This window comes from Pristiophorus japonicus, chromosome 8 (genome assembly GCF_044704955.1).
Source record: "Pristiophorus japonicus isolate sPriJap1 chromosome 8, sPriJap1.hap1, whole genome shotgun sequence".
In the NCBI taxonomy this organism is placed as follows: Eukaryota; Metazoa; Chordata; class Chondrichthyes; family Pristiophoridae; genus Pristiophorus; species Pristiophorus japonicus.
The window spans coordinates 177,590,921-177,618,881 of NC_091984.1; the positions used below are offsets into that span (position 1 = coordinate 177,590,921).

The following is a 27,961-nucleotide window of genomic DNA, read 5'->3' on the forward strand; positions in this document are numbered from 1 at the left end:
TGTCCCCAAGAGGAAGTGGAGACCAATGTCGGGTGCTCCACTCCCTCTCAGTGACCGGGTCACTAAGCGCGGGAATTTTCCGGCACTATGCCAAGCGCTGCGTAGCGCTGGTGGGAGCATAAGGCCCACCCCTTCAGTTAAAGGGGAGAGCACACTGCGAGCTCTGCAATGGGGTGAGGGGCCACCACTTTTCCACCAGGGAGCGGAGTGCCATGGCAGTAGTCCGGCACAGAAGCGGAGTGCCAGGTTGCAACATGGTGGCACGTATCCCGTGAATCATTCAGATGTTCAACTTTGTGATTAATATATAGGGAAATAAAGACACCCTACAAGAATATCTAAGTTTTCAAAATCTTTAATATTCTACTTTGTAACTGGAGTGTATTTATTTGCTGCGAGGTGGGACCAGTACAAACTGGACGGGCTGCACCTGGGCAGGACCGGAACCAATGTCCTAGGGGGAGTGCTGCTAGTGCTGTTGGGGAGGAGTTAAACTAATATGGCAGGGGGATGGGAACCTATGCAGGGAGATAGAGGGAAGTAGAATGGGGGCAGAAGCAAAAGATAGAAAGAAGAAAAGTAAAAGTGAAGGACAGATAAACCCAAGGCAAAAAGAAAAAAGGGCCACATTACAGCAAAATTCTAAAGGGGCAAAGTGTTTTAGGAAGACAAGCCTGAAGGCTTGGAATAAGGTGGACAAATTAACTACGCAGATAGCAGTTAATGGATATGATGTAATTGGCATCACGGCGACATGGCTCCAGGGTGACCAAGGCTGGGAACTCAACATCCAGGGGTATTCAACATTTAGGAAGGATAGACAGAAAGGAAAAGGAGGCGGAGTGGCATTGCTGGTTAAAGAGGAAATTAATGCAATAGTAAAGAGGGACATTAGCTTGGATGATGTGGAATCGGTATGAGTGGAGCTACGGAATACCAAGGGGCAGAAAACGCCAGTGGGAGTTGTGTACAGACCACCAAACAGTAGTAATAAGTTTGGGGACAGCATCAAACAAGAAATTAGGGATGCATGTAATAAAGGTACAGCAGTTATTATGGGTGACTTTAATCTACATATTGATTGGGCTAACCAAACTGGGAGCAATGCAGTGGAGGAGGATTTCCTGGAGTGTATTAGGGATGGTTTTCTAGACCAATATGTCGAGGAACCAACTAGGGAGCTGGCCATCCTAGACTGGGTGATATGTAATGAAAAAGGACTAATTAGCAATCTTGTTGTGTGAGGCCCCTTGCGGAAGAGTGACCATAACATGGTAGAATTCTTTATTAAGATGGAGAGTGACACAGTTAATTCAGAAACTAGGGTCTTGAACTTAAGGAAAGGTAACTTCGATAGTTTGAGGCGTGAATTGGCTAGAATAGACTGGCAAATAATACTTAAAGGGTTGACAGTGGATAGGCAATGGCAAACATTTCAAGATCACATGGATGAACTTCAGCCCTGTCTGGAGTAAAAATAAAACGGGGAAGGTGGTTCAACCGTGGCTAACAAGGGAAATTAAGGGTAGTGTTAAATCCAAGGAAGAGACATATAAATTGGCCAGAAAAAGCAGCAAACCTGAGGATTGGGAGAAATTTAGAATTCAGCAGAGGAGGACAAAGGGTTTAATTAAGAGGGGGAAAATAGAGTGCGAGAAGAAGCTTGCCGGGAACATAAAAAGTGACTGCAATAGCTTCTATAGATAGGTGAAGAGAAAAAGATTAGTGAAGACAAACGTAGGTCCCTTGCAGTCAGATTCAGGTGAATTTATAATGGGGAACAAAGAAATGGCAGGCCAATTGAACAAATACTTTGGTTCTGTCTTCACGAAAGAAGACACAAATAACCTTCTGGAAGTACTAGGGGACCGAGGGTCTAGTGAGAAGGAGGAACTGAAAGATATCCTTATTAGGTGGGAAATTGTGTTAGGGAAATTGAGAGATTGAAGGCCGATAAATCCCTGGGGCCTGATAGTCTGCATCCCAGAGTACTTAAGGAAATGGCCCTAGAAATAGTGGATGCATTGGTGATCATTTTCCAACAGTCTATCGACTCTGGATCAGTTCCTACGGACTGGAGGGTAGCTAATGTAACACCACTTTTTAAAAAAGGAGGGAGAGAGAAAGTGGGTAATTATAGATTGGTTAGCCTGACATCAGTAGTGGGGATAATGTTGGAATCAATCATTAAGGATGAAATAGCAGCGCATTTGGAAAGCAGTGACAGGATCGGTCCAAGTCAGCATGGATTTATGAAGGGGAAATCATGCTTGACAAATCTTCTGGAATTTTTTGAGGATGTAACTAGTAGAGTGGACAAGGGAGAACCAGTGGATGTGGTGTATTTGGACTTCCAAAAGGCTTTTGACAAGGTCCCGCACAAGAGATTGGTGTGCAAAATCAAAGCACATGGTATTGGGGATAATATACTGACGTGGATAGAGAACTGGTTGGCAGACAGGAAGCAGAGAGTCGGGATAAATGGATCCTTTTCAGAATGGCAGGCAGTGACTAGTGGAGTGTCACAGGGCTCGGTGTTGGGACCCCAGCTCTTTACAATATACGTCAATGATTTAGATGAAGGAATTGAGTGTAATATCTCCAAGTTTGCAGATGACACTAAACTGGGTGGCGGTGTAAGCTGTGAGAGGGACGCTAAGAGGCTGCAGGGTGACTTAGACAGGTTAGGTGAGTGGGCAAATGCATGGCAGATGCAGTATAATGTGGATAAATGTGAGGTTATCCACTTTGGGGGCAAAAACATGAAGACAGAATATTATCTGAATGGCGGCAGATTCAGAAAAGGAGAGGTGCAACAAGACCTGGGTATCATGGTTCATCAGTCATTGAAAGCTGGCATACAGGTACAGCAGGTGATGAAGAAGGCAAATGGTATGTTGGCCTTCATAGCTAGGGGATTTGAGTATAGGAACAGGGAGGTCTTACTGCAGTTGTACAGGGTCTTGGTGAGGCTTCACCTGGAATATTGTGTTCACTTTTGGTCTCCTAATCTGAGGAAGGACATTCTTGCTATTGAGGGAGTGCAGCGAAGGTTCACCAGACTGATTCCCGGGATGGCTGGACTGACATATGAGGAGAGACTGGATCAACTGGGCCTTTATACATTGGAGTTTAGAAGGATGAGAGGGGATCTCATAGAAACATATAAGATTCTGACGGGACGGGATAGGTTAGTTGTGGGAAGAATGTTCCCGATGTTGGGGAAGCCCAGAACCAGGGGACACAGTCTTAGGATAAGTGCCATTTAGGACTGAGATGAGGAGAAACTTCTTCACTCAGAGAGTTGTTACCCTCTGGACTTGACTGCCACAGAGAGTTGTTGATGCCAGTTCATTGGATATGTTCAAGAGGGAGTTAGATATGGCCCTTACGGCTAAGGGGATCAAGGGGTATGGAGAGAAAACAGGAAAGGTGTACTGAGGGAATGATCAGTCATGATCTGATTGAATGGTGATGCAGGCTCGAAGGGCCGAATGGCCTACTCCTGCACCTATTTTCTATGCTGTGAGATCTGGGTGTGGATGTGAGTAATAAATCCCTGCCAAAATTGCTCTTCAGCAAGAAGTATTTGATGTGAACAGATCAATACCATACCTAGCAAGGGAAAGCAGCAGAGCAGAGGTACAATGGTGTGACAGATGAGTAATAAGGTGGAGGGGATGCATGTGTAGTCTCCCTTTTTTATGTATGAGGTCTTGCTTTTTGTGTATGTGAAAAGATTTCATTGTTTGCTCATGCATGTGCCATTGATCATATTGGATCAGGATCTCATATTTTTATTTATGTAACAAATCAACAAAGAATAATTACCCAATCAAAAAATCTGAAGTTCACAAATATAATTCCAAGAGCATACACCAAACAGAAAGATATGTAAAATGTTTTGACACTGTAGAACTAATTTAAGGTAGTACATGGAAATAGAATGAAGAATATGTATCATACCTGTTCCATCTTATTGTTAATCACAACCATACTCGATTGGCTTGATTGGCAAGCTGTTCTTGCATTTCCAAAGTTGTCCTTGGATGTCGAAAAGAAATAGCATTTCCCAGCAAACAATATCCAATGATCCGGACAGCGATATTTAGCTATAAAACCAATCATTATATTTGTTAATTTGACTCCACGTTGTGCTTATTATTTTGTTGATTTCATCCTTCTTAATCACCCTCAAAACCGACCCTCTTTTATTGATATTTATTTCTTTAAAAATATTGGCTGGAATTTTCCCATTGGGGCGGGTGGGCGGTTAAAAGCACGGAAATTGACAGCGGGTCGAGAACCCACTATCATCACGCCAACTTCTGTCTTTAGCTTGGGCGCATTTCGAAGCATACCACTGACCCACTCAGGAGAGGCGACCGACCTCATTAACATACTTAACTGCTCATTTACAGACCCTTAACTGCCTTTTTAATGTCAGGTTTGGCCTTCATCTTGTTGCGCTCTGAATTCACACACCTCAGGAACCTTGCCTGTGAAGGGGAGGTGAGAGCTCAGTGGCCATTGAGTGAGTTCATTAAGTGACAGCTGGAAAAAAACACATATGGCCCCAGATTTCCACATGATTTGCTCCTGATTTTTAGGAGCAACTGGTGGAGAACGGAGTATCTTAGAAATCACAATTCTCCACATTTAAGTTTTCTGCAGTTCTAGTCATGTAGAACAGTTTCACTTTTGAACAGAATTTTTTTCAAAAGGGGGCGTGTCCAGCCACTGACGACTGATTTGAAAGTTTCCACAGTGAAAACGTACTCCAAACTAACTTAGAATGGAGCAAGTGAAGATTTTTGTAGGCCTGAAAAAACCTTGTCTACACATTAAAAAATCAGGCGCAGGTTACAAATTAGGCGTCCGGAACGAGGTGGCGGGGGGGGCAAAGGGAAGTCATTACATTCTACAATAATTCCTTAGTTATACTTATACAAATATTATACAAATAATTCCAACCTGAATAAAAATTTATAAGCAAAGAAAAGATTAAATAAACCATGTTCCTACCTGTGTGAAAGTACTTCAGGCAGGGAGAAGGCTGCAGGAAGCCTCACAAGTTGAGGCAGCCGTTCCCGACAGCAGGGGGGGGAAGGTGGCAGTGAGGAGGCAGCCGTTCCCAACGGTAGGGGGGGGAGGAGGCAGCCGTTCCCGACGGCAGCAGGGGGGGAGGCAGGGAGGAGGCAGCCGTTCCCAACGGCAGGGGGGGGGGGAGGCAGTGAGAAGGCTGCAGGAAGCCTCAGAAGTTGAGGCAGCCATTCCCGATGGCAGGGGAGGGGGGAGGCCCCCCTGCCGTCGGTCGGGCCCATCGGGAAATGGCTGATCATGGAAGGGCAATGTGGTTTTATTAAATAATGTTAAAAATTGAACAGCTACAAAGAACTACAAAAAATGGCCGAGTGCCAATGTTTCCTTCACACTGCGCGTGTGCGAACGCTCTAACGCGCACGCGCAGGGTTGCCGGCACGAAAAAAACTCATTTAAATGGTACCCGCCCCCTCCTACTTACAAAATCGGCGTGAGTGATAGGCTCCGCCCCCTGGGCACCGCGCCAAGCTGACATCGACCTGCAAAGCGCTCGAGAATAGCGCGTTTTTTTTCAGGCGCCGTTTTCGCCGTGAAAAATGGGCGCCCAGCTCGGAGGGGCGCCCGTTTTGCCGCGTGTGGAAACTTGGGGCCATAATACTCACACCTTACATCTGCTTCCTTGTCTCAGGGAAAGGATCTGGCTGACTCCATTTTGTGCAAAGATTTAGCTGTCCGGAGTTTGACGGTCATTTGTGCAACCTCGGAAGCCACTCTCACCACATTGCTCATCACTCTCAGTACATTGAAGAATTGGACTCTGATCTCCACTTTACTTGGCATCCATTAGATCAACATGCTGCTTATGTTGTGTCACCTTGGACCTCAGAATCAGACCAAGATGAGCCCCAGCACCAGCCATACCAACCACACCACCAGCAGCAGCAACCATATCAGCAGTCTTCTCCTCACCAACCTGCTGTTCCACAGGACAGAGCGTGTCAACACATGGATGGACCACACCAGAGGTGATACCCACAACAGAGGGTATACAGCCAGAGGATGCGCTTCCTGGATATGACTGAATAGCATGCTTCAGGAAGCTCAGGCTATCATGCCAGGTCATGGCAGATATTTCTAGCTTGCTGGTAGAAGACCTGCTGCCCAGAGGACCTGGTGGACACGCCTTACCAGTGTCTGTCAAAGTCACCACTGCCCTCAACTTCTTTGCCTCAGGCTCCTTCCAGGGTTCTTCAGCAGACATTTGCAGGATCTTGCAGTCCGCCGCCCACAGATGCATCACCCATCAATGCCATGTTTCTCAAGTCAGCTAATATGTAAACTTTGCCACTGATGAAGCCAGTGTTACTGAGTGGGCATTGGGCTGTTGGGCTTTGGCGCTCTGGCTGGCTTCTCACAGGTGCTGGGCATCATCGACTGTACATGTGTGGCCATCAAGGCACCCACACATCACCCAGGGGTGTTTGTGAACTGCAAGGGCTTCCACTCCCTCAATGTTCAGCTTGTCTGCAACCATAAAAAGGTCATCATGTGTGCGCCAGATTCCCTGGCAGCTGCCATGACTCTTTCATGCTGCGCTAATCCACCCACCCTCAGCTCTTCGCACCGCTAAACAGACTGACCAGCTGGCTGCTTGGAGACGAGGGCTATCCACTGAAGATGTGGCTCATGACACCTGTAAGGCCATTAAATACTGAGGCCCAGGTGTGTTATACTGAGAGCCACAGGTCCACCAGAGGTGTCATAGATCAGGATGCTAAAGATGCGCTTCAAATGCCTTGACAGCACTGGAGGAGCCCTTCAGTACACAGCAGCCAGGGTCTCCAGAATCTGTGTTGTTTGCTGCGCGCTGCACAACATAGCGCAGTGAGGATTGGAGCTGCAGGAGGATCAAGGCGCAGTGGGAACAGCCTCTTAGGAGGAGGATAAGGAAGATGAGGAGTAGGAGGAGGAGGAGGAGGAAGAACCTGAAGTGGAGATAGCATCAGCAGTGGTGCAGATTGTTGCCCGGAAGCCCCAGGGTGTCCTCATAATGTCCTAATTTACCTAACTTGCACCAGTGCAGCCATATGGCTCCCAGATGCTGTACCAACTCCCCCACCACAACACCACCACAAAGCAGTCCTACAATAACCAAGCTATTCCTGTCACCCAAGCCCCCATTGCTTGAGGTTAAGTAATGTCTCACCATTCACTTCAAATGACAAAGTGACTTCCAAGGTGGCACATAAGAACATAAGAAATAGGAGCAGGAGGAGGCCATTTGGCCCCTCGAGCCTGCTCCGCCATTGAATAAGATCATGGCTGATCTGATCTTGGCCTCAACTCCACTTCCCTGCCCACTCCCCGCGCAATAGTGGACAAGACGAGAAAGTAGTGCATCAGAAATATAACTGAAACTTAGCACTAACATTTTGTCAAACACCCATGTGCATACACTGTGCATCCACGATTGTGTCATTTTTCTTTTCCGAGTGCTTCTACGAGGTGCAACCCCTGTGGCTTCAGCAGAGGTAGAGGCAGGCTGCTCACTTTCCTGCTGCAACTGCTTAGACACTTTTGGCGGATGTCCTCTGGGTTTTGGAGCCTGTGAGGGTAGCGCCAAAGTCGGCTCCTTCTATGACTGTGCAGGGGCAGACTCGGCCATCGGGATCCAAGGCAGCATGTGGGGCTCTGACTGAGGGGAAGGCATCGGGAGAGAAGTAGGAGCGCTTTGAGCAGAGCTCCCACTTCCATGTCCCCTCTCACCATCATTCCTCTCAGGGGCCACCCGCACTTCACTGGTAGCAAGGATCTGCAGAGCACCTTGTTGTACAACAGTAGGGTGATGAATGCTCAAGTCTGCATTAGTATCCCTTCTCGAGATGAGGTCAATGAGAGTCTGCAATTAGTTGTTCACAGCAAGCATGTTCTCGTGTGACTGGCGCATCTGCTGCTCCATGCAGGTGGCCATCCTATCCATGGAACAGCACATCATTGCCATCACCTGCGAGATGGGGTGCTCATGTTGGAGATGGAATCCTCCATTCTCTACAGTTGCACACATCACAGCTGCAAAAGCTGCAAGAGCCTTGTGCATTTGTTGCTGCTCCTCCAAGATCACCCTTTTTATCGATGGACCCCAAGGTTCAGCCATTGCATGCAGCTCAGCAGAGCTTGGAGCATTCTTCCCACTCCAGCAAGGAGTCTCCACTGCTGTCTACACCATGTGCTCTTGCTCATTTGTGATCTCGCTGTACCCACTGAGTGCGCGTATCTGAGCTGGTGCAGGGTGCGCATGGGTCTGGTGATGTTGCACCATCAGAGAGTGAGGCTTCCTCTGAGGGATCAGCTTCCTCCACTTGCTGGACAGTTGTGGGGGGGGGGGGAGGGGTTGGTGGGGCACTTGATGGAACTGTGGGAGAGTAAAGAGATGAATTTAGAAGTCTTATGATAAGAATGTGTAACGTTATCATTATGCACATGATGGCATTTCATTGGCTGCTGACATCAAGTCACCATGGGTGACTGTTATATGCCATGTGGCTGTCAGAGATTTGATTCTATCACTAGGTTGATGGGACGTCCCCCTCTTTCCCTCTTCCACTGCCAGCAGCTTTGCAACTCCAGTGGTATCAAGCACTGCTGGAGTCAAGTTGTTTAATATTGGAGGGCCACCTCTGGTTTGCTGCCTCTCCCTATTGTTGTGGGCTTGCTTCTCCTGCAAGGAGAGAAAGAAAAGAACTTTGAGTGCGAGTGATGGAATGAGTGTAAGGAATGGATGGGCTACATCTGTAGCGGCTGACTATGAGGGTGTGGCGCGACATTGGCGAATGGCCTCCTTCTGTGGAGTTACTTCCTATGATTGTATTAGGATGAGGGTGAGTGTCAGTGCTGATTACTCAGATGGGGATGTGAGTAGTTGTATAGAGAATGAGGGATGGGTGCAGCAGCAAGGTAGGTCGGTGTGAGGACTGATGTGCAGGAGTAGGCTTAGGAAGGCAGAGTGATGGGGTTGGGTGACAGGCACTTCACGGGCTGTAGTTGAATGTGGCATTGCACTCGCTTTTCCTGACCTCATGAGTTCATTAAATCTTTTCCGGCATTGGATCCAGGACCACCTTACGCTATCCCTGCTGCTGACCTCCTCTGCGATCTCCAGGCATGCCCCCTTTGTGTCTCTGGCTGTTTTTTGCGGCCATTCCCAGAGAACAGGACCTCCCCGCATGCTGTGACTCCCTGGACCAGCACTTCCAGGGAGGCATCAGGGAATCTGGGCACAGCTGTCTGTCTGTAACTCCATGACCCACACAAATCTCAGTGATATCCAGCAATTTCCACCTCCACCAAACACCTTTATCTCTCCTCCAACAACCTTCAATTGAGATGTGTGCAAGCCTGCTTTAAATATCTGTGCTGAAAATGAGTCGATGATGTCAGCAGACCACTTCCATTTACTTGGGCCGGGAAACACGCATGACTGTTTCATTGATGTAATCGAGTTAAATGCGAAGTGCAGAACATGCTGTTAAAAAGTTCGGGATGGCGACTTACTACGCTGCCCGCATGCATCTGCCTCAACGGTCAGGCATAGATTCCTCTCTTATTCTGATAACTACATATTCAATTCCATTTCAATTCAATTCAGTTTGGCACTATTCCAAAGTCATTGCCATCCTAAAGCCAGGAAAACCAGTCAATATTCCCCAAATCTACTGCCCCATCGCTCTTCTGTCTACGGCCTACAACGTTGGCGACCGACTCATCCTCAACCGGATAAAACCGGCTTTCGAAGCCCCTCTCCCAAATGAGCAGGCGGGCTGCAGAGATGGAAGAAGCTGCTCGGACCAGGTCCTTGCATTCACTGCCAACAGTGAGGCACAGTTCCAGAAGCAGCTGAAGACTGGAGCTGCCTTCATATACTTATTATCGGCCCATGACACTGTCTGGCACAATGGTCTGCTACTAAAGCTTTCATTAATCATCCAATGCCGCAAATCTCTCAGGCTTATCCACACCCTAATGAGGAACCATAAGTTTTGCCTCTATCTTGGTGACAAGACCAGCCGAACACGACACTCAACAATGGTCTGCCACAGGGGATGGTGCTTGCACCGGCCCTTTTCAACATCTATACAGCAGATATGCCTTGCACCAAATCCCAGATGTTTGCATATGCCGATGACATAGCACTGTTGACGCAGGTATCTGCACTAGAAGAAGTAGCGCACTCATGAGCAACCTGGACCTACAGGAATGCTACTTCATGACCTGCCGCCTCTGCCCCAATCCAGAGAATACAGCAGTGTTGGCGTTCCATCTGAACAATAAAGTCGCCGGGAAAGAACGCAAACATTCTGTCATGTATCTCACATTACTGTATATAACTATATCTTACCATGCTATACGTGACGGTAACTGGATATGACCTGTAACAATAAGCATACCTTACCACCAGGGGTGCACTTGCAGGAGACACTCCATACCTGTCCCACTGAGGTATATAAAGGGAGGTCTCAGGCAAGTGCAGCACTGGAGAGCTGTGAATTAAAGGTGCAGGTCCTGAGTGACCTTGACTTAAGCATGTGTTTTGTGTAAGTCAGTACATTAGAGTCAGGACTTAACAGTGGCAACGAGTTGCGGGATCACAGAATCCACAGAATGGCTACCAACAGCTCAGATGAGAAATACAATGCTGGAGACAATTGGGATGACTTTACAGAAAGGCTTCAGCAAAGCTTTATGACCAAAGACTGGCTAGGCGACGATAAGGCAGACAAGAGAAGAGCCCATCTCTTGACCAGCTGTGGCTCGAAAACATACGCTTTAATGAAAGACCTGTTGGCACCCGAGAAACCAGCAAGCAAGTTGTTTAAGGAGTTGAGCACACTGGTGAGAGACCACCTGAAGCCAGCGAGCAGCCTACACATGACCAGACACAGGTTCTACAACTACAGATGCTGTGTGGGCCAAAGCATACCCGACTTTGTGGCGGAACTTCGGAGGCTGGCTAGTTCATGTGAGTTCCCCGATGAACTAAGGAGAGAAGTACAGAGAGACTTTTTTATTGAAGGAATAGGCTATGCAGGCATATTCCGAAAGCTTATAGAGACTAAGAACTTGACTCTAGAGGCAACAGCACTGGTCGCACAGACGTTCTTGGCAGGCGAAGAAGAAATGAGGCTGATCTATACTTCGGGTACGACAACCAATGAGGCATTGGAACAAGGGGTTCACATTGTGAAACAAACCGCTACCCTCACACACAGACAAAGGCAGGAGAGCAGGCCTTCAACAGCAGACGGTGGTACCAGAAGCCATCAAAATCAAGGGCCACATGAACGGCCGATCACACCTCATCAACCCACAATGCAAGTAATCAACAACAGATTGAGAGGAGCTCAAGGGAGATCAGCCAGATGCAGCTCATCCTTCGGAAACAATGGAAACGGTCTGTGTTGGAGATGTGGGGGAAGGCACTCAACCAGGGTGTGTCGATTTCAGCATGCCGTTTGCAGAAACTGCAACTACACAGGGCATCTAGCTCGCATGTGTAGAAAAACAGCAGCTCGGCTGGTATACGAATCAGAAGGGTCGGAAAGCAGACCAAAAGACGGTTGGAACAGTGCACGGGACACCGAGGTACAGCGGGTTAATACGATCAATGTCCACTGTTCTTACACCAAGACGCCTCCAATTATGATGAGGGTTCTACTCAACGGGATACCCGTCAACATGGAACTGGACATGGGGCCAGTCAACCCTCATGAGCGTTTAACAATTTCAACAGCTGTGGCCGCACAAAAGTAACAGACCAAAACTCACAAAGATCGACATCAAACTAAGGACATATACTAAAATTGTCCCAGTCCTTGGCAGCGCCATGCTCTCGGTCACACACAAATGGATGTTGAACCGACTTTCCCTGTGGATCGTCCCCGGGAATCTCCCAGCCCTGTTGGGGAGAAGCTGGCTAGCAGAGCTTAATTGGAAATGGGATGATGGTCATGCCATGTTGTCAGAGGAACGGACCTCCCACTCAACAGTTCTAAGCCGTTTTGAACATTTCTTTCAGCCAGGTGTGGGCACTTTCAAAGGGGCTAAAGTTAGAATCTACATCACACAGAATGCCAGACCGGTCCATCATAAGGCTAGAGCTGTGCCTTATATGACGAGGGAAAAGATTGAAAACGAACTGCACCGGCTTCTGCGGGAAGGCATAATTTCTCCCATGGAAATCAGCGACTGGGCAAGCCTCATCGTCCCTGTCATGAAGCCTGATGGATCCGTGCGAATCTGTGGGGATTACAAGTCTACCATAAACAGAGTCTCCCTACAGGACCAATACCCGCTGCCCAGAGTGGAGGACCTATTTGCCAGGTTGGCTGGAGGAAAACCTTTCTCGAAACTTGACCTCACATCTGCGTATATGACGTAAGAACTGACCGAAGAATCTAAGCTACTCACCACCATCAACACACGTCAAGGCCTTTTTGTGTACAATTGATGCCCATTCGGCATCCGGTCAGCAGCTGCTATATTCCAGCGCAACATGGAGAGTCTGCTCAAGTCCATCCCGGGGACGGTTGCGTTTCAAGATGACATACTCATCACAGACAGAGACACAGACTCTCATCTCCGCAATCTTGAGGAAGTACTAAGTCGATTGGATCAGGTAGGCCTAAGAGTTAAGAAATCCAAGTGTTGTTTCTCGCGCCCGAGGTTGAATTTTTGGGCAGAAGGATTGCCGCTGATGGAATCCGCCCAACCGAATCCAAAACCGAAGCGATTCGCCTGGCACCTGTCTCGGAAATGCGCGCCTTTCTCGGGCTACTCAATTACTTTGGGAACTTTATGCAGAACTTGAGCACGCTGCTGGAGTCTCTCCACATGCTACTCAGAAAGGGGTGCGATTGGTTTTGGGGGGACGCCCAAGAACGTGCCTTCAATAAGGCACGCAACCTTCTATGTTCCAAGAGTGTTTTAGCCTTTTTTGACCCAGATAAAAAGTTAGTCCTTACGTGTGATGCGTTAGCGTATGGGGTCGGGTGGGTTTTACAGCATATCAATGTTGCGGGTAAATTGCAGCCCATTGCTTATGCCTCCAGGTCACTTTCGCGGGCGGAGCGCGGGTACGGTATGGTTGAGAAGAAGGCGCTCGCGTGCGTGTACGGTGTCAAAAAGGTGCACCAATACCTTTTCAGGGCCAAGTTTGCGTTAGAAACCGACCACAAACCCCTCACGTCCCTACTATCCCAGTGCAAGGCAATCAACGCCAATGCCTCAGCGCGCATTCAGTGGTGGGCACCCATACTACACGATAAGGCACAGACCAGGCACAGACAACTGTGCCAACGCGCTTAGCAGGCTACCCCCGGCAACCACAGAAGGGTCCGAAAAACAGGACTGTGAGATGGTCATGGCAATCAATGCCTTTGAATCCACAGGTTCGCCCATGACGGCTCGCCAAATCAGAGCCTGGACGACCAGCGACTCCACATTATCTCTACTAAAAAGATGCGTTTTAACCAGTGACTGGGCAGAGGCTCGTGATGCCTGCCCCGAGGAGGTCAAACCCTTCCATAGGCGCATGCATGAACTCTCACTATAGGCAGACTGCCTGATGTGGGGCAGCCGAGTAGTTATGCCCTTACGAGGCAGGGAGGCATTTGTCCGGGAGCTCCATCGCGAGCACCTGGGGATCGTCCTTATGAAGGCCATAGCCAGATCTCATGTCTGGTGGCCTGGTATTGACGCGGACTTGGAGCTCTGCGCCCATCGGTGCACCATTTGTGCCCAACTCAGTAATGCCCCCAGGGAGGCCCCCCTAAGCCCCTAGCCCTGGCCCACCAAAGCGCGGCCGCGGGTGCATATAAACTATGCGGGCCCATTCATGGGCAAAATGTTCCTCGTAGTCGTTGATGCATTTTCAAAATGGATCAAGTGCACCATTTTAAACTCGAGCACCACCTCCACCACTGTGGAGAGCCTTAGAATCATGTTTGCAACGCACGGCATTCCTGACATATTGGTCAGTGATAATGGTCCGTGCTTCACCTGCGCAGAATTTCACAATGTTATAGTTGACCACGGTAGAAATCATGTTAAGACGGCACCTTTCAAGCCAGCCTCCAATGGTCAGGTGGACGAGCAGTGCAGATCGTTAAACAAGGCATGCTCAGAATCGGGTCCCACGCTGTAGAGCCGCCTGTCGCAACTGCTGCTGGCATACAGATCTCGTCCGCATTCGTTGACTGGGGTTCCCCCCGCGCAACTATTGATGAAATGAACCTTAAAGACCAGGCTCTCGTTAATCCTCCCAGACATGCATGAAATTGTTGAGGCTAAGCGTCAAAAGCTAACTGAGTACCATGACCGAAATTCGAGGGGGAGGTGGAATGAGATTGGGGACAAAGTGTTTGTGCTAAACTATGGCCGGGGTCCCAAATGGATTGCAGGGACCGTAACAGACAAAGAGGGAAACAGGCTACTGGTTGTACAAATGGACAATGGCCAAACCTGTCGGAGGTATGTAGACCAAGTAAAAAGTAGATTCACTGATAACACTGAAGAACCAGAGGCAGACTACAATGTGGAACTCACACCACACCTGGTGGAGACAGGTGGAACAACCTGAGGAAAGGGCAGTCTCAACAGACAGCCCAGGCGAGATACTAGCAATCACACCGAATGAAACACAGGCACCAAGGCAAACAACCGAACCAGAACTAATCACTCCATGTGAGAGCACAGATCACCTGAGAGACTGAATCTATAAAGGCAATAAGACCTTGGGGGAGGGTGATGTCATGTATCTCACATTACTGTATATAACTGTATCTTACCATGGTATACATGACTGTAACTGGATATGACCTGTGACAATAAGCATACCTTACCACCAGGGGTGCACTTGCAGGAGACACTCCATACCTGTCCCACTGAGGTATATAAAGGGAGGTCTCAGGCAAGTGCAGCACTGGAGAGCTGTGAATTAAAGGTGCAGGTCCTGAGTGACCTTGACTTAAGCATGTGTCTCATGTAAGTCAGTACATTAGAGTCAGGACTTAACACATTTCTCTCTCTGGAAGGAGTCTTCAAACTCCACCCAAAATACGCAGGCATCATCCTGGTCAGGACTCTCACCAATCGGCCTCATCTCATCAACACGGCAAAAAAGTAAAAACCAGTGTGAAACTTAGCCGGAAACATGCTGCACCTTCATGGGGAGCACAGCCAGAACACTGCAACAGTGGCCCAATCTACTCTGCTACAGAACACTGCCTGCCCACATGGTCTTGCAACCACTGCACAAATATCGTGGACGTGCAGCTAAATGCCGCCATGAGGACGATGTCGGAGGTGCTCACGTTCACTCCAACTGAGTGTGTCCCGGTGCTGTCCCACATTGCCCCGCCCGCCATTCATCATGATGCCACCATGCTCCATGAGATGGAAAAAATCATGTGCAACATCCACCTTCCCATTCATGAAGACTTCAAAAACACACCAGTTTAGTGCTTAAAATCACATATGCCAACCTGGGAGACAAGAGCCAATATTCATGCAGCTGATATGGATCCACTATCCCGATGGACGGAATCGTGGGACACATGCAGAACCAACACCTCATCACTGAACCAACAGCTGATGGCCCTGGCGACCTCCCTCGAAGACAGTGAACCGAATCAGCACAGGGCAGGGACGATGCGACCATCTGCTCCACAAGTGGAAGATGAGGGACAAATACAGGTGGCACAGAGGACTGTCACAGAATGAAAGAATTGTGACTACTGCCAGGAGTGCTGCCTGTGGTCACACACAAGCTGGATGTTGAGGGACTGGAATCTCTTTTGGTTCATGAAAATGGCGGAGTTCAAATGAGGCTCTCGCAAATCAATGTGTTTGCAGTCAATAGCATCCTGCATTTGGAGAAGCCTGCAATCCAAGCAAACAATTGCTCTCTTAAAAAAATTGATCTGAAACAACTTGGTATGTGGGTATATCTCAGTGAGCTTAACGGATGTACTATTAAGGCATCCGTGAATTATCTAGAAATACGGACCAGAGGAAATCATAATGAGAACATAAAATGCTGGAAATATTCAATGACCTTCACTTCCCATTTGCAGAAACTCAGCGATACGCACCACTCACTTTCTGATCCCTTGCTCCGAAAATACAGAGCCTACCAGAATCATTTCCGAGTCACTAATTTGTAACAGCAGGTGGAAATTTTTTTTCCCAGGAGATGAAACATTTGTTTGTGGGCCAGATCTTTCTCGGTTTGGGACATGGGCTTACTTTGGATCTGGCAGCCTGCGTGAGTAGAGTTAGAAAGTTGGCTATAGCAACACGCGTCATCAATTCTATGTTAAGGCTTATAGTTAAGCCGAGTGTTGAAAAAGAGGAAGCCTAGCTCGCAGATTCTTAGAATTAAGGATGTAAGCTGCATGCTAGAAATGTAGAAAGTCCGCAAAAAGTCCAAACTGTATGATTTGATCAAAATAGGTCCTATATCTGTATCTTTGACCAAAAAAGGTCATGTAAATGGACAATGAATGTACCCGCCTACTTGCTTTTATGTATAACTGTCACGGACCGAGAACATTCTTTGAGATTAGGGCAGTGAGCTCAGTGGAGGGCTGACTAGAGACGACCCGATGCTCCCTTGCAAGTAAATAAACAATTCTTTGACCTTTAGCAGACTTCGAATGGTGTATTCATTTGTTACACTACATCACTCGGTCAGTTACCTGACAAGTGTCACACTAAATAGATGCAGATAAGTCCCTGTCAGCTGGTTATAAAGGTTGTTAAAGAGATATTAGCATTGTATGAAAGGCAAACATCTAATAATACAGGGAGATGCACTAGACATGCCTATTGGAATTGTTCTTGTTTTGTATGATGGGAAAATCTTACAATGGGATGTTTAGTTTGGCTATCGATTCAATGGGCTCCTGAGATGCCGAGTGAAGACATGAGGTGCCTCCTGCAACAGATCTTAGTGGGCAGGTTGAAATGATGTGTTCCATGCTCTGGGACTCGTGGCCACCGTCATACTTTTTTAGCAACTCTGCCATTTTCATGAACCAAAATGGATTCCACTCCCTCAACATCCAGGTTGTGTGTGTGACCACAGGCAGAGCATCATGCAGGTGAATGTCCGTTATCCTGGCAGTAGTCACAATTCTTTCATTCTGCAGCAGTCCTCTGTGCCACCTGTATTTGATCCATCATGCCAAGTCAAAGGCAGACTGCTGGGCGACAAAGCTTATCCATTGATGACATGGATCATGACTCCAGTCCGGAACCCACGTGCACAGTACACCTACAATGAGAGCTATGCTGCCACAAGGAACATTGTAGAGCTCACCATCGGCATCCTCAAGCAGCGCACCCACTGCCTGGAACATTCTGGAGGAGTCCTGCAGTTCTCAGTTGAGTGGGTATCAAGATGCTACACAACCTGGCCATTATGAGGGTACAGTCCTTGTCACTATCTATCAGGAAGCAGAGAAGGAAATGGAGGAGTGCAACAGGAGGTAGAAGAACAGGAAGCGGAAAGCTGCAACGTAGACAGCCCTTTCTGCCTGGGCTCCACCTGATTAAGTAATTAATGATTGATGTCAGTAACCACAATGACGCCTCCCCATTCACCAACAGTCCCATGCTCTTTACCTTTTCTCTATCATTGACCACCATATCATCCTCTTTCTGATAACACGAGAATAAAAAACACCAGAAAATGCACATTCAAATCCAAATTTATAAATACAATCATACCATGATTGCCTAATTAAGTTAATCTAAGGGTTAAATCATGGCAGGAGAGCTCGGACACGTGTTATGCTCCTCCTGTACTACGTGGGAACTCAGGGACGCTTCTGGTGTGTCTTACGACTACGTGTGCGGGAAGTGCATCTGCCTGCAGATCCTGACGGACCGCATTGCGGTGCTGGAGCTGCGGGTGGATTCACTCTGGAGCATGCACGATGCTGAGAATGACGTGAATAGCACGTTTAGCGAGTTGGTCTCACCACAGGTAAACAGTACACAGCCAGATAGTAAATGGGTGACCAACAGGAAGAGCAGTGCAAGGGTCCCCTGTGGTCATCCCCCTGCACAATGCTTTGGGTACTGTTGGGGGGGGGGGGGGGGATGACTCTTCAGGGGAAGATAGCAGCGGCCAAGTTCATGGTATTGTGGGTGATTCTGCTGCACAGGAGGGAAGGAAAAAGAGTGGGAGAGCGATAGTGATAGGGGATTCAATTGTAAGGGGAATAGATAGGCGTTTCTGCGGCCGCAACCGAGACTCCAGGATGGTATGTTGCCTCCCTGGTGCAAGGGTCAAGGATGTCTCAGAGTGGGTGCAGGACATTCTGAAATGGGAGGGTGAACAACCAGTTGTCGTGGTGCATATAGGTACCAACGATATAGGTAAAAAATGGGATGAGGTCCTACGAGAAGAATTTAGGGAGCGTGGAGCCAAATTAAAAAGTAGGACCTCAAAAGTAGTAATCTCAGGATTGCTACCAGTGACATATGCTAGTCAGAGTAGGAATCGCAGGATAGCTCAGATAGCTTGAGGAGTGGTGCAGAAAGGAGGGATTCAAATTCCTGGGACATTGGAACTGGTTCTGGGGTAGGTGGGACCAGTACAAACCGAACAGTCTGCACATGGTCAGGACCGGAACCAATGTCCTAGGGGGAGTGTTTGCTAGTGCTGTTGGGGAGGAGTTAAACTAATATGGAAGGGGGATGGGAACCTATGCAGGGAGATAGAGGGAAGTAAAATTGGGGCAGAAGCAAAAGATAGAAAGAAGAAAAGTAAAAGTGAAGGGCAGAGAAACCTAAGGCAAAAAGCAAAAAGGGCCACATTACAGCAAAATTCTAAAGGGGCAAAGTGTTTCAGAAAGACAAGCCTGAAGGCTTGGAATAAGGTGGACGAATTAACTACGCAGATAGCAGTTAATGCATATGATGTAATTGGCATCACAGAGACATGGCTCCAGGATGACCAAACTGGGAATCCAGGGGTATTCAACATTTAGGAAGGATAGACAGAAAGGAAAAGGAGGCAGAGTGGCATTGCTGGTTAAAGAAGAAATTAATGCAATAGTAAGAAAGAACACTAGCTTGGATGATGTGGAATCGGTATGAGTGGAGCTACGGAATACCAAGGGGCAGAAAACACTGGTGGGAGTTGTGTACAGACCACCAAACAGTAGTAGTGAGGTTGGGGACAGCATCAAACAAGAAATAAGGGATGTGTGCAATAAAGGTACAGCAGTTATCATGGGCAACTTTAATTTACATATAGATTGGGCTAACCAAACTGGTAGCAATGCGCTGGAGGAGGATTTCCTGGAGTGTATTAGGAATGGTTTTCTTGACCAATATGTCGAGGAACCACCAACTCGAGAGCTGGCCATCCTCGACTGGATGATGTGTAATGAGAAGGGACTAATTAGCAATCTTGTTGTGCGAGGCCCCTTGGGGAAGAGTTGACCATAATATGGTAGAATTGTTTATTAAGATGGAGAGTGACACAGTTAATTCAGAAACTAGGGTCCTGAACTTAAGGAAAGCTAACTTCGACGGCATGAGGCGTGAATTGGCTATAATAGACTGGCAAATGATACTTAAAGGGTTGACGGTGAATAGGCAATGGCAAACATTTAAAGATCACATGGATGAACTTCAACAATTGTACATCCCTGCCTGGAGTAAAAATAAAACTGGGAAGGTGGCTCAGTCGTGGCTAACAAGGAAAATTAAGGATTGTGTTCAATCCAAGGAAGAGGCATATAAATTGGCCAAAAAAAGCAGCAAACCTGAGGACTGGGAGAAATTTAGAATTCAGCAGAGGAGGACAAAGGTTTTGATTGGGAGGGGGAAAATAGAGTACTCAAAGAAACTTGCCAGGAACATAAAAACTGACTGCAAAAGCTTCTATAGATATGTGAAGAGAAAAAGATTAGTGAAGACAAACGTAAGTCCCTTCCAGTCGGACCCAGGTGAATTTATAATGGGGAACAAAGAAATGGCAGACCAATTGAACAAATACTTTGGTTCTGTCTTCACGAAGGAAGATACAAATAACCTTCCGGATGTACTAGGGGACCGAGGGTCTAGAGAGAAGGAGGAACTGAAGGATATTCTTATTAGGCGGGAAATTGTGTTGGGGAAATTGATGGGATTGAAGGCAGATAATTCCCCGGGGCCTGATAGTCTGCATCCCAGAGTACTTAAGGAAGTGGTCCTAGAAATAGTGGATGCATTGGTGATCATTTTCCAACAGTCTATCAACTCGGGATCAGTTCCTATGGACTGGAGGGTAGCTAATGTATCACCACTTTTTAAAAAAGGAGGGAGAGAAAATGGGTAATTATAGACCAGTTAGCCTGACATCAGTAGTGGGGAAAATGTTGGAATCAATTATTAAGGATGAAATAGATGCGCATTTGGAAAGCAGTGACAGGATCGGTCCAAGTCAGCGTGGATTTATGAAGGGGAAATAATGCTTGACAAATCTTCTGGAATTGTTTGAGGATATAACTAGTAGAGTGGACAAGGGAGAACCAGTGGATATGGTGTATTGGACTTTTCAAAAGGCCTTTGACAAAGTCCCACACAAGAGATTGGTGTGCAAAATCAAAGCACATTGTATTGGGGGTAATGTACTGGCGTGGATAGAGAATTGGTTGGCAGACAGGAAGCAGAGAGTTGGGATAAACAGGTTATTTTCGGAATGGGAGGCAGTGACTAGTGGAGTGCCGCAGGGCTCAGTGCTGGGACCCCAGCTATTTACAATATACATTAATGATTTAGATGCAGGAATTGAATGTAATATCTCCAAGTTTGCAGATGACACTAAACTGGGTGGCGGTGTGAGCTGTGAGGAGGATGCTTAGAGGCTGCAGGGTGATCTGGACAGGTTAGGCGAGTGGGCAAATGCATGGCAGATGCAGTATAATGTGGATAAATGTGAGGTTATCCACTTTGGAGGCAACAACACGAAGGCAGAATATTATCTGAATGGCAGCAGATTAGGAAAAGGGCTGTTGCAACAAGGCCTGGGTGTCATGGTTCATCAGTCATTGAAAGTTGACATGCAGGTACAGCAGGTGGTGAAGATGGCAAATGACATGTTGGCCTTCATAGGTAGGGGATTCGAGTATAGGAGCAGGGAGGTCTTACTGCAATTGTAAGGGCCTTGGTGAGGCCTCACCTGAAATATTGTGTTTAGTTTTGGTCTCCTAATCTGAGGAAGGCCATTCTTGCTATTGAGGGAGTACAGTGAAGGTTCACCAGACTGATTCCAGGGATGGCTGGACTGATGTATAAGGAGAGACTGGATCAACTGGGCCTTTATACACTGGAGTTTGGAAGGATGAGAGGGGATCTCATAGAAACTTATAAGATTCTGATGGGACGGGACAGGTTAGATGTGGGAAGAACGTTCCCAGTGTTGGGGAAGTCCAGAATCAGGGAGCACAATCTTAGGATAAGGGGTAGGCCATTTAGGACTGAGATGAGGAGAAACGTTTTCACTCAGACAGTTGTTAACCTGTGGAATTCCTTGCCGCAGAGTGTTGTTGATTCCAGTTCATTGGATATATTCAAGAGGGAGTTAGATATGGCCCTTACGGCTAAAGGGATCGAGGGGTATGGAGAGAAAGCAGGAAAGGGGTACTGAGGTGAATGATCAGCCATGATCTTATTGAATGGTGTTGCAGGCTCGAAGGGCCAAATGGCCTACTCCTGCACCTATTTTCTATGTTTCTATGTTTCTATGATGCATAAAAAACCCATATCCCCCTTTTACATTCTATTAGTGCCCTGTCTTCCGTGTGTTTTCACTCTCCTGGTGCCCCAATGAGGTGCTTATCCAGTGGCTGCACCATGGGTGGTGGAAGACTGCCGACCTGCAATTGAGGAGACTGCAGATGGCCTTGGAGTGCGACCTTGAGCAGCTCTGGGCCTAGTGTGTCCGGCTTCGGACTTCAATATCTGAACCTGGGCTGCAGCAGTCTGGGCTGGCTGGCTGACATGCGACATCAGGGGCAGAATGGCAAGGGTGAGAACAGGAATACTGTCATCCAGAGAAAGGAAAGCAGGTTTGTGCTCCATGGAGCCAGTGCCACTCTCCTGGAATGGTGCCTGAGCAATCCTACTGATCTATTTCTGTGATAACCTGGAAGCCCCTTTGAACCGTGGTATCTACAGCCATGATGAGCTTCTGCGGCAGCACTCAGGCCTTTGATGGAAGCAGTTTGTGCTGCAAAGGAAGTTGTGACGTTATGGTGGGTTCCACAGGTGTGCTGATTGAGGTGACCACCTGGTACATGATAGAAAAGATGGGCTCCAAGCTCTATGTAAAGGCCTGTGACAGATTAGTGGTGGACTCCTCCGTGCTCCTTGACATTGAGTTTAGGTTTTCTGGCAGACTTTCCAATGCACCAAGTATTTGGCTATAGAAAATAGAAACATAGAAAATAGGTGCAGGACTGGGCCATTCGGCCCTTAGAGCCTGCACCACCATTCAACATGATCATGGCTGATCATGCACTTCAGTACCCCATTCCTGCTTTCTCTCCATACCCCTTGATCCCTTTAGCCATAAGAACCACATCTAACTCCCTTTTGAATATATCTAATGGACTGGCCTCAACAACTTTCTGTGGTAGAGAATTCCACATGCTCACAACTCTCTCAGTGAAGAAGTTTCTCCTCATCTCGGTCCTAAATGGCTTACCCCTCATCCTTAGAGTGTGACCCCTGGTTCTGAACTTCCCCAACATCGGGAACATTCTTCCTGCATCTAATCTGTCGAATCCCATCAGAATTTTATATGTTTCTATGAGATCCCCTCTCATTCTTCTAAATTCCATTGAATATAAGCCTAGTCGATCCAATCTTTCTTCATAAGTCAGTCCTGTCATCCCGGGAATCAGCCTGGTGAACCTTCACTGCACTCCCGCTATAGCAAGAATGTCCTTCCTCAGATTAGGAGAGCAAAATTGTACACAAAATTCAAGGTGTGGCCACACCAAGGCCCTGTACAACTGTAGTAAGACCTCCCTGCTCCTATACTCAAGTCCTCTCGCTATGAAAGCCAACATGCCATTTGCCTTCTTCACCACCTGCTGTACCTGTATGCCAACTTTCAATGACTGATGTACCATGACACCCAGATCTCGTTGCACCTCCCCTTTTACTAATCTATCACCATTCAGATAATAATCTGCCTTCCTGTTTTTATCACCAAAGTGGATAACCTCACATTTATCGACATTATATCGCATCTGCCATGTATTTGCCCACTCACCTAACCTGTCCAAGTCACCCTGCAGCCTCTTAGCATCCTCCTCACAGCTCACACTGCCATCTAGCTTAGTATCGTGCGCAAATTGGAGATATTACATTCAATTCCTTCGTCGAAATCATTAATGTATATTATAAATAGCTGGGGTCGCAGCACTGAACCCCACTAGTCACTGTCTGCCATTATGAAAAGGACCCCTTTATTCCTATTCTTTGCTTTCTGCCTGCCAACCAGTTCTCTATCCACGTCACTACATTGCCCCCAATACTATGTACTTTAATTTTGCACACTAATCTCTTGTGTGGGACCTTGTCAAAAGCCTTTTGAAAGTCTAAATATACCATATCCACATCCTCAAAAAATTCTAGAAGATTTGTCAAGCATGATTTCCCTTTCATAAATCCATGCTGACTTGGACCGATCCTATCACTGCTTTCCAAATGCGCTGCTATTACATCTTTAATAATTGATTCCAACCTTTTCCCCACCACCGATGTCAGCCTGACTGGTCTATAATTCCCTGTTTTTTCTCTCCCTCCTTTTTTAAAAAGTGGTGTTACATTCGCTACCCTCCAGTCCAAAGGAACTGATCCAGAGTCTATAGAATGTTGGAAAATTACCACCAATGCATCCACTATTTCTAGGGCCACTTCCTTAAGTACTCTGGGATGCAGACTATCAGGCCCTGGGGATTTATCGGCCTTCAATCCCATCAATTTTCCGAACACAATTTCCTGACTAATAAGGATTTCCTTTCGTTCCTCCTTCTCAGCCTCAAAATACGGAGGAGCCAATTTAAAACCGAGTTGAGAAAGAATTTCTTCTCCCAGAGGGTTGTGAATCTGTGGAATTCTCTTCCCAAGGAAGCAGTTGAGGCTGGCTAATTGAATGTTTTCAAGTCAAAGATAGATAGATTTTTAAGCAATAAGGGAATTAAGGGTTATGGGGAGAGGGCGGGTAAGTGGAGCTGAGTCCACGACCAGATCAGCCATGATCTTATTGAATGGCGGAGCAGGCTCGAGGGGCTAGATGGCCTACTCCTGTTCCTAATTCCTATGTTCCTATGTTCTCGCTCGGCCCTCAGTCCCCTAATATTTCCGGAAGGTTATTTGTGTCTTCCTTAGTGAAAACAGAACCAAAGTATTTCTTCAATTGGTCTGCCATTTCTTTGTTCCCCATTATAAATTCACCTGATTCTGACTGTAAGGCACCCACATTTGTCTTCACTAATCTTTTTCTCTTCACGTATCCGTAGAAGCTTTTGCAGTCAGTTTTTATGTTCCCTGCAAGCTTACTCTCATATTCTATTTTACCCCCTCCTAATTAAACCCTGTGTCCTCCTTTGCTGAATTCTAAATTTCTCCCAATACCTCAGGTTTGCTGCTTTTTTTGGCCAATTTATATGCCTCTTCTTTGGATTTAACACTTTCCCTAATTTCCCTTATAAGCCACGGTCGAGCCACCTTCCCCGTTTTATTTTTACTCCAGACAGGGATTACAATTGTTCAGGTTTATCCATGTGATCTTTAAATGTCTGCCATTGCCTATCCACCGGCATCCCTTTAAGTATCATTCGCCAGTCTATCCTAGCCAATTCACGTCTCATACCGTCAAAGTTACCTTTCTTTAAGTTCAGGACTCTAGTCTCTGAATTAACTGTGTCACTCCCTACCTTATGAAAGAATTCTACCATATTATGGTCACTCTTCCCCAAGGGGCCTCGCACAACAAGATGAGCAAATCGTGTCAGATCATTAAACTTCTTCCTGCACTGCATCTCTGTTCTTGGAGCAAAACTCCTGGCATTCACCTTTGCCATTACTTCTTCCCATTGCCTCCAGAGCATCTGTCAGGAGGCTATCCTGCCACTCTCCAGGTACAGGACATCTGTACATCTCTCCAGCTCTTCCACAAAGACCACCAATGCAATGTTTGAAGTTCCCTCGTGCACGCTCTCTCGCATGTTCAGACATTCAGAGTATCAGGACACAGATTCATTTTTCAAATGACTCCCACCATTTCTTGCCATCACAAAGCACTTCCCGTTTATGATGTACAGTTTGCCTTTAGGTAGTGTGAGCCACTCTAGATATCATACTGCCGCTGATGCGTGCAGCCAATGAGCATCATGGGTAGTGCTGGCTGCACACAGCAATCAATGAGCATGAGTTAATCGTGTACCACGATCCCTACACCTGTTTTCGGGGGCTTAGCCAATTTCTCCCCCATTAACTTCAATAAATTGCAAAATTGGACATGGGCGGGACTCAAAACAGGTGGAATCATTTTTGGCACCTGTTATACAACACACATGTGATGCCAGGGACTGACCACCTACATCCCTGGTATCCTTGGCCTTTAGGCAGATGTATGCCTGATGGCTCTGGACCCCCACAGACACCGAAACTCCTGAGACACCAGGTACGTTTTGTTGTGTATGGAGAAAGAGTCAGACTGAATACAGTGAGCTCAAAGTAACGTATGACCTTAGTCTTTTATTGCAGGTGTCCAGAGTGCCTCTCCAACCTGTGAAGCCTTCTTAAATACCTGTGCTCCCAAGGGATTATGGGATCCCTTGGGACTCCGGGGAATGAGCCCTCTGGTGGCTGTACAGAGTAAATACAAGTCCACATATACAACAACATTGCCCCCCCAAAGTCAATAGTGTAACTATTTACAATGTGAGTCAATCTGGGGCCCTTCTTGCCCTGGTTGATCGTCTCGGTGTGAAAGTTGGTGTTGTTGAATCATTTGTTGGGCCCTCGCTGGGCTGTGCTGCAGCTGGCCTTGCTGGGCTGCCTGGTGTGTTGGGCCCTGCAGGGCTGCTGTAGATGATGGGTTCTGTTTTGTGGTCAACCGTGGTGTCGGTTGCCACTGGTGTGTATGTTGGGGGATCAAAAAAGGTAGGGTCCAAGGTGGGTTGCTCAGGATAGTCCGTAAATCTGAGACTGATTTGGTCCAAGTGTTTCCGGTGAATGAGTCCATTTGAAAGTTTGACCCGAAACACCCTGCTCCCCTCTTTGGCCACGACAGTGCCGGAAAGCCACTTGGGACCTTGTCCATAATTTAAAACAAATACAGGATCATTGATTTTAATCTCGCGTGACACATTTGCGCTATCATGGTATACACTTTGTTGAAGCCGCCTGCTCTCTACCTGTTCATGTAGATCAGGGTGAACTAACGAGAGCCTTGTCTTGAGTGCTCTTTTCATGAGCAGTTCAGCAGGTGGGATCCCAGTGAGTGAGTGGAGTCTCGTGTGGCAGCTAAGCAGGACTCGGGATAGGCGAGTCTGCAGTGAGCCTTCAGTTACCCTCTTCAAGGCTTGCTTGATGGTTTGCATTGCTCGCTCTGCCTGACCATTGGGCGCTGGTTTAAACGAGGCAGATGTGACATGTTTGATCCTGTTATGGGTCTTGAATTCTTTGAATTCAGCATTGGTAAAACATGGCCCGTTGTTGCTCACCAGGACATCGGGTAAGCCGTGTGTGGCAAACATGGCCCGTAGGCTTTCAATAGTGGCAGCGGACGTGCTAGCCGACATTATCTCACATTCAATCCACTTGGAGTATGCGTCTACAACCACAAAGAACATTTTACCCAAGAACGGGCCTGCATTGTCGACGTGTACCCTAGACCACGGTTTGGAAGGCCAAGACCATAAACTTAACGGCGCCTCCCTGGGTACATTGCTTAACTGCGAGCATGTATTACATCTGTGAACGCAGGACTCTAAGTCCGCATCGATACTGGACCATCACACGTGGGATCTGGCTATGGCTTTCATCATTACGATGCCTGGGTGGGTACTGTGGAGGTCATTGATGAAGGTGTCTCTGCCCTTCTTGTGGACCACTACTTGAATGCCCCACAGAAGGCAGTCTGCCTGTATAGACATTTCATCTTTGCGTCTCTGGAACAGCTTTATCTCTTCCTGCATTTCCACTGGGACACTGGACCAGCTCCCGTGAAACACACAGATAATAAGGGGTCCTGGCTTGACCAGGTTTTGATCTGCCGGGCAGTGACGGATGATTGCTCACTCTCAAATGCTTCCATAACCATGGTTAGATCTGCGGGCTGTGCCATTTCCACTCCTGTGGTGGGCAATGGCAGCCTACTGAGAAACATAGAAACATAGAAAATAGGTGCAGGAGTAGGCCATTCGGTCCTGCGAGCCTGCACCGCCATTCAATAAGATCATGGCTGATCATTCCCTCAGTATCCCTTTCCTGCTTTCTCTCCATACCCCTTGATCTCTTTAGCCGTAAGGGCCATATCTAACTCCCCCTTGAATATATCCGATGAACTGACATCAACAACTCTATGTGGCAGGGAATTCCACAGATTAACAACTTTCTGAGTGAAGAAGTTTCTCTTCATCTCAGTCCTAAATGGCCTACCCCTTATCCGAAGACTCTGTCCCCTGGTTCTGGACTTCCCCAACATCGGGAACATTCTTCCTGCATCTAACCTGTCCAGTTCCGTCAGAATCTTATACGTTTCTATGAGATCCCCTCTCATTCTTCTAAACGCCAGTGAATAAAGGCCCAGTTGATCCAGTCTCTCCTCATATGTCAGTCCTGC

The 27,961-nt window shown here is 47.3% G+C and overlaps 1 protein-coding gene across 5 annotated transcripts in view; it reads right to left on the bottom strand.

Annotated features, from left to right (window-relative positions):
• Positions 1 to 27,961, bottom strand: part of LOC139268836 (hepatic lectin-like) — a 105,523-nt gene that overhangs the window by 18,501 nt on the left and 59,061 nt on the right. For all 5 annotated transcript variants that reach the window (XM_070887587.1, XM_070887582.1, XM_070887583.1 and 2 more), the window contains one exon: positions 3,967 to 4,112. In XM_070887587.1, the coding sequence (XP_070743688.1) occupies positions 3,967 to 4,112 (146 nt within the window). The remainder of the gene's footprint in view (positions 1 to 3,966; positions 4,113 to 27,961) is intronic.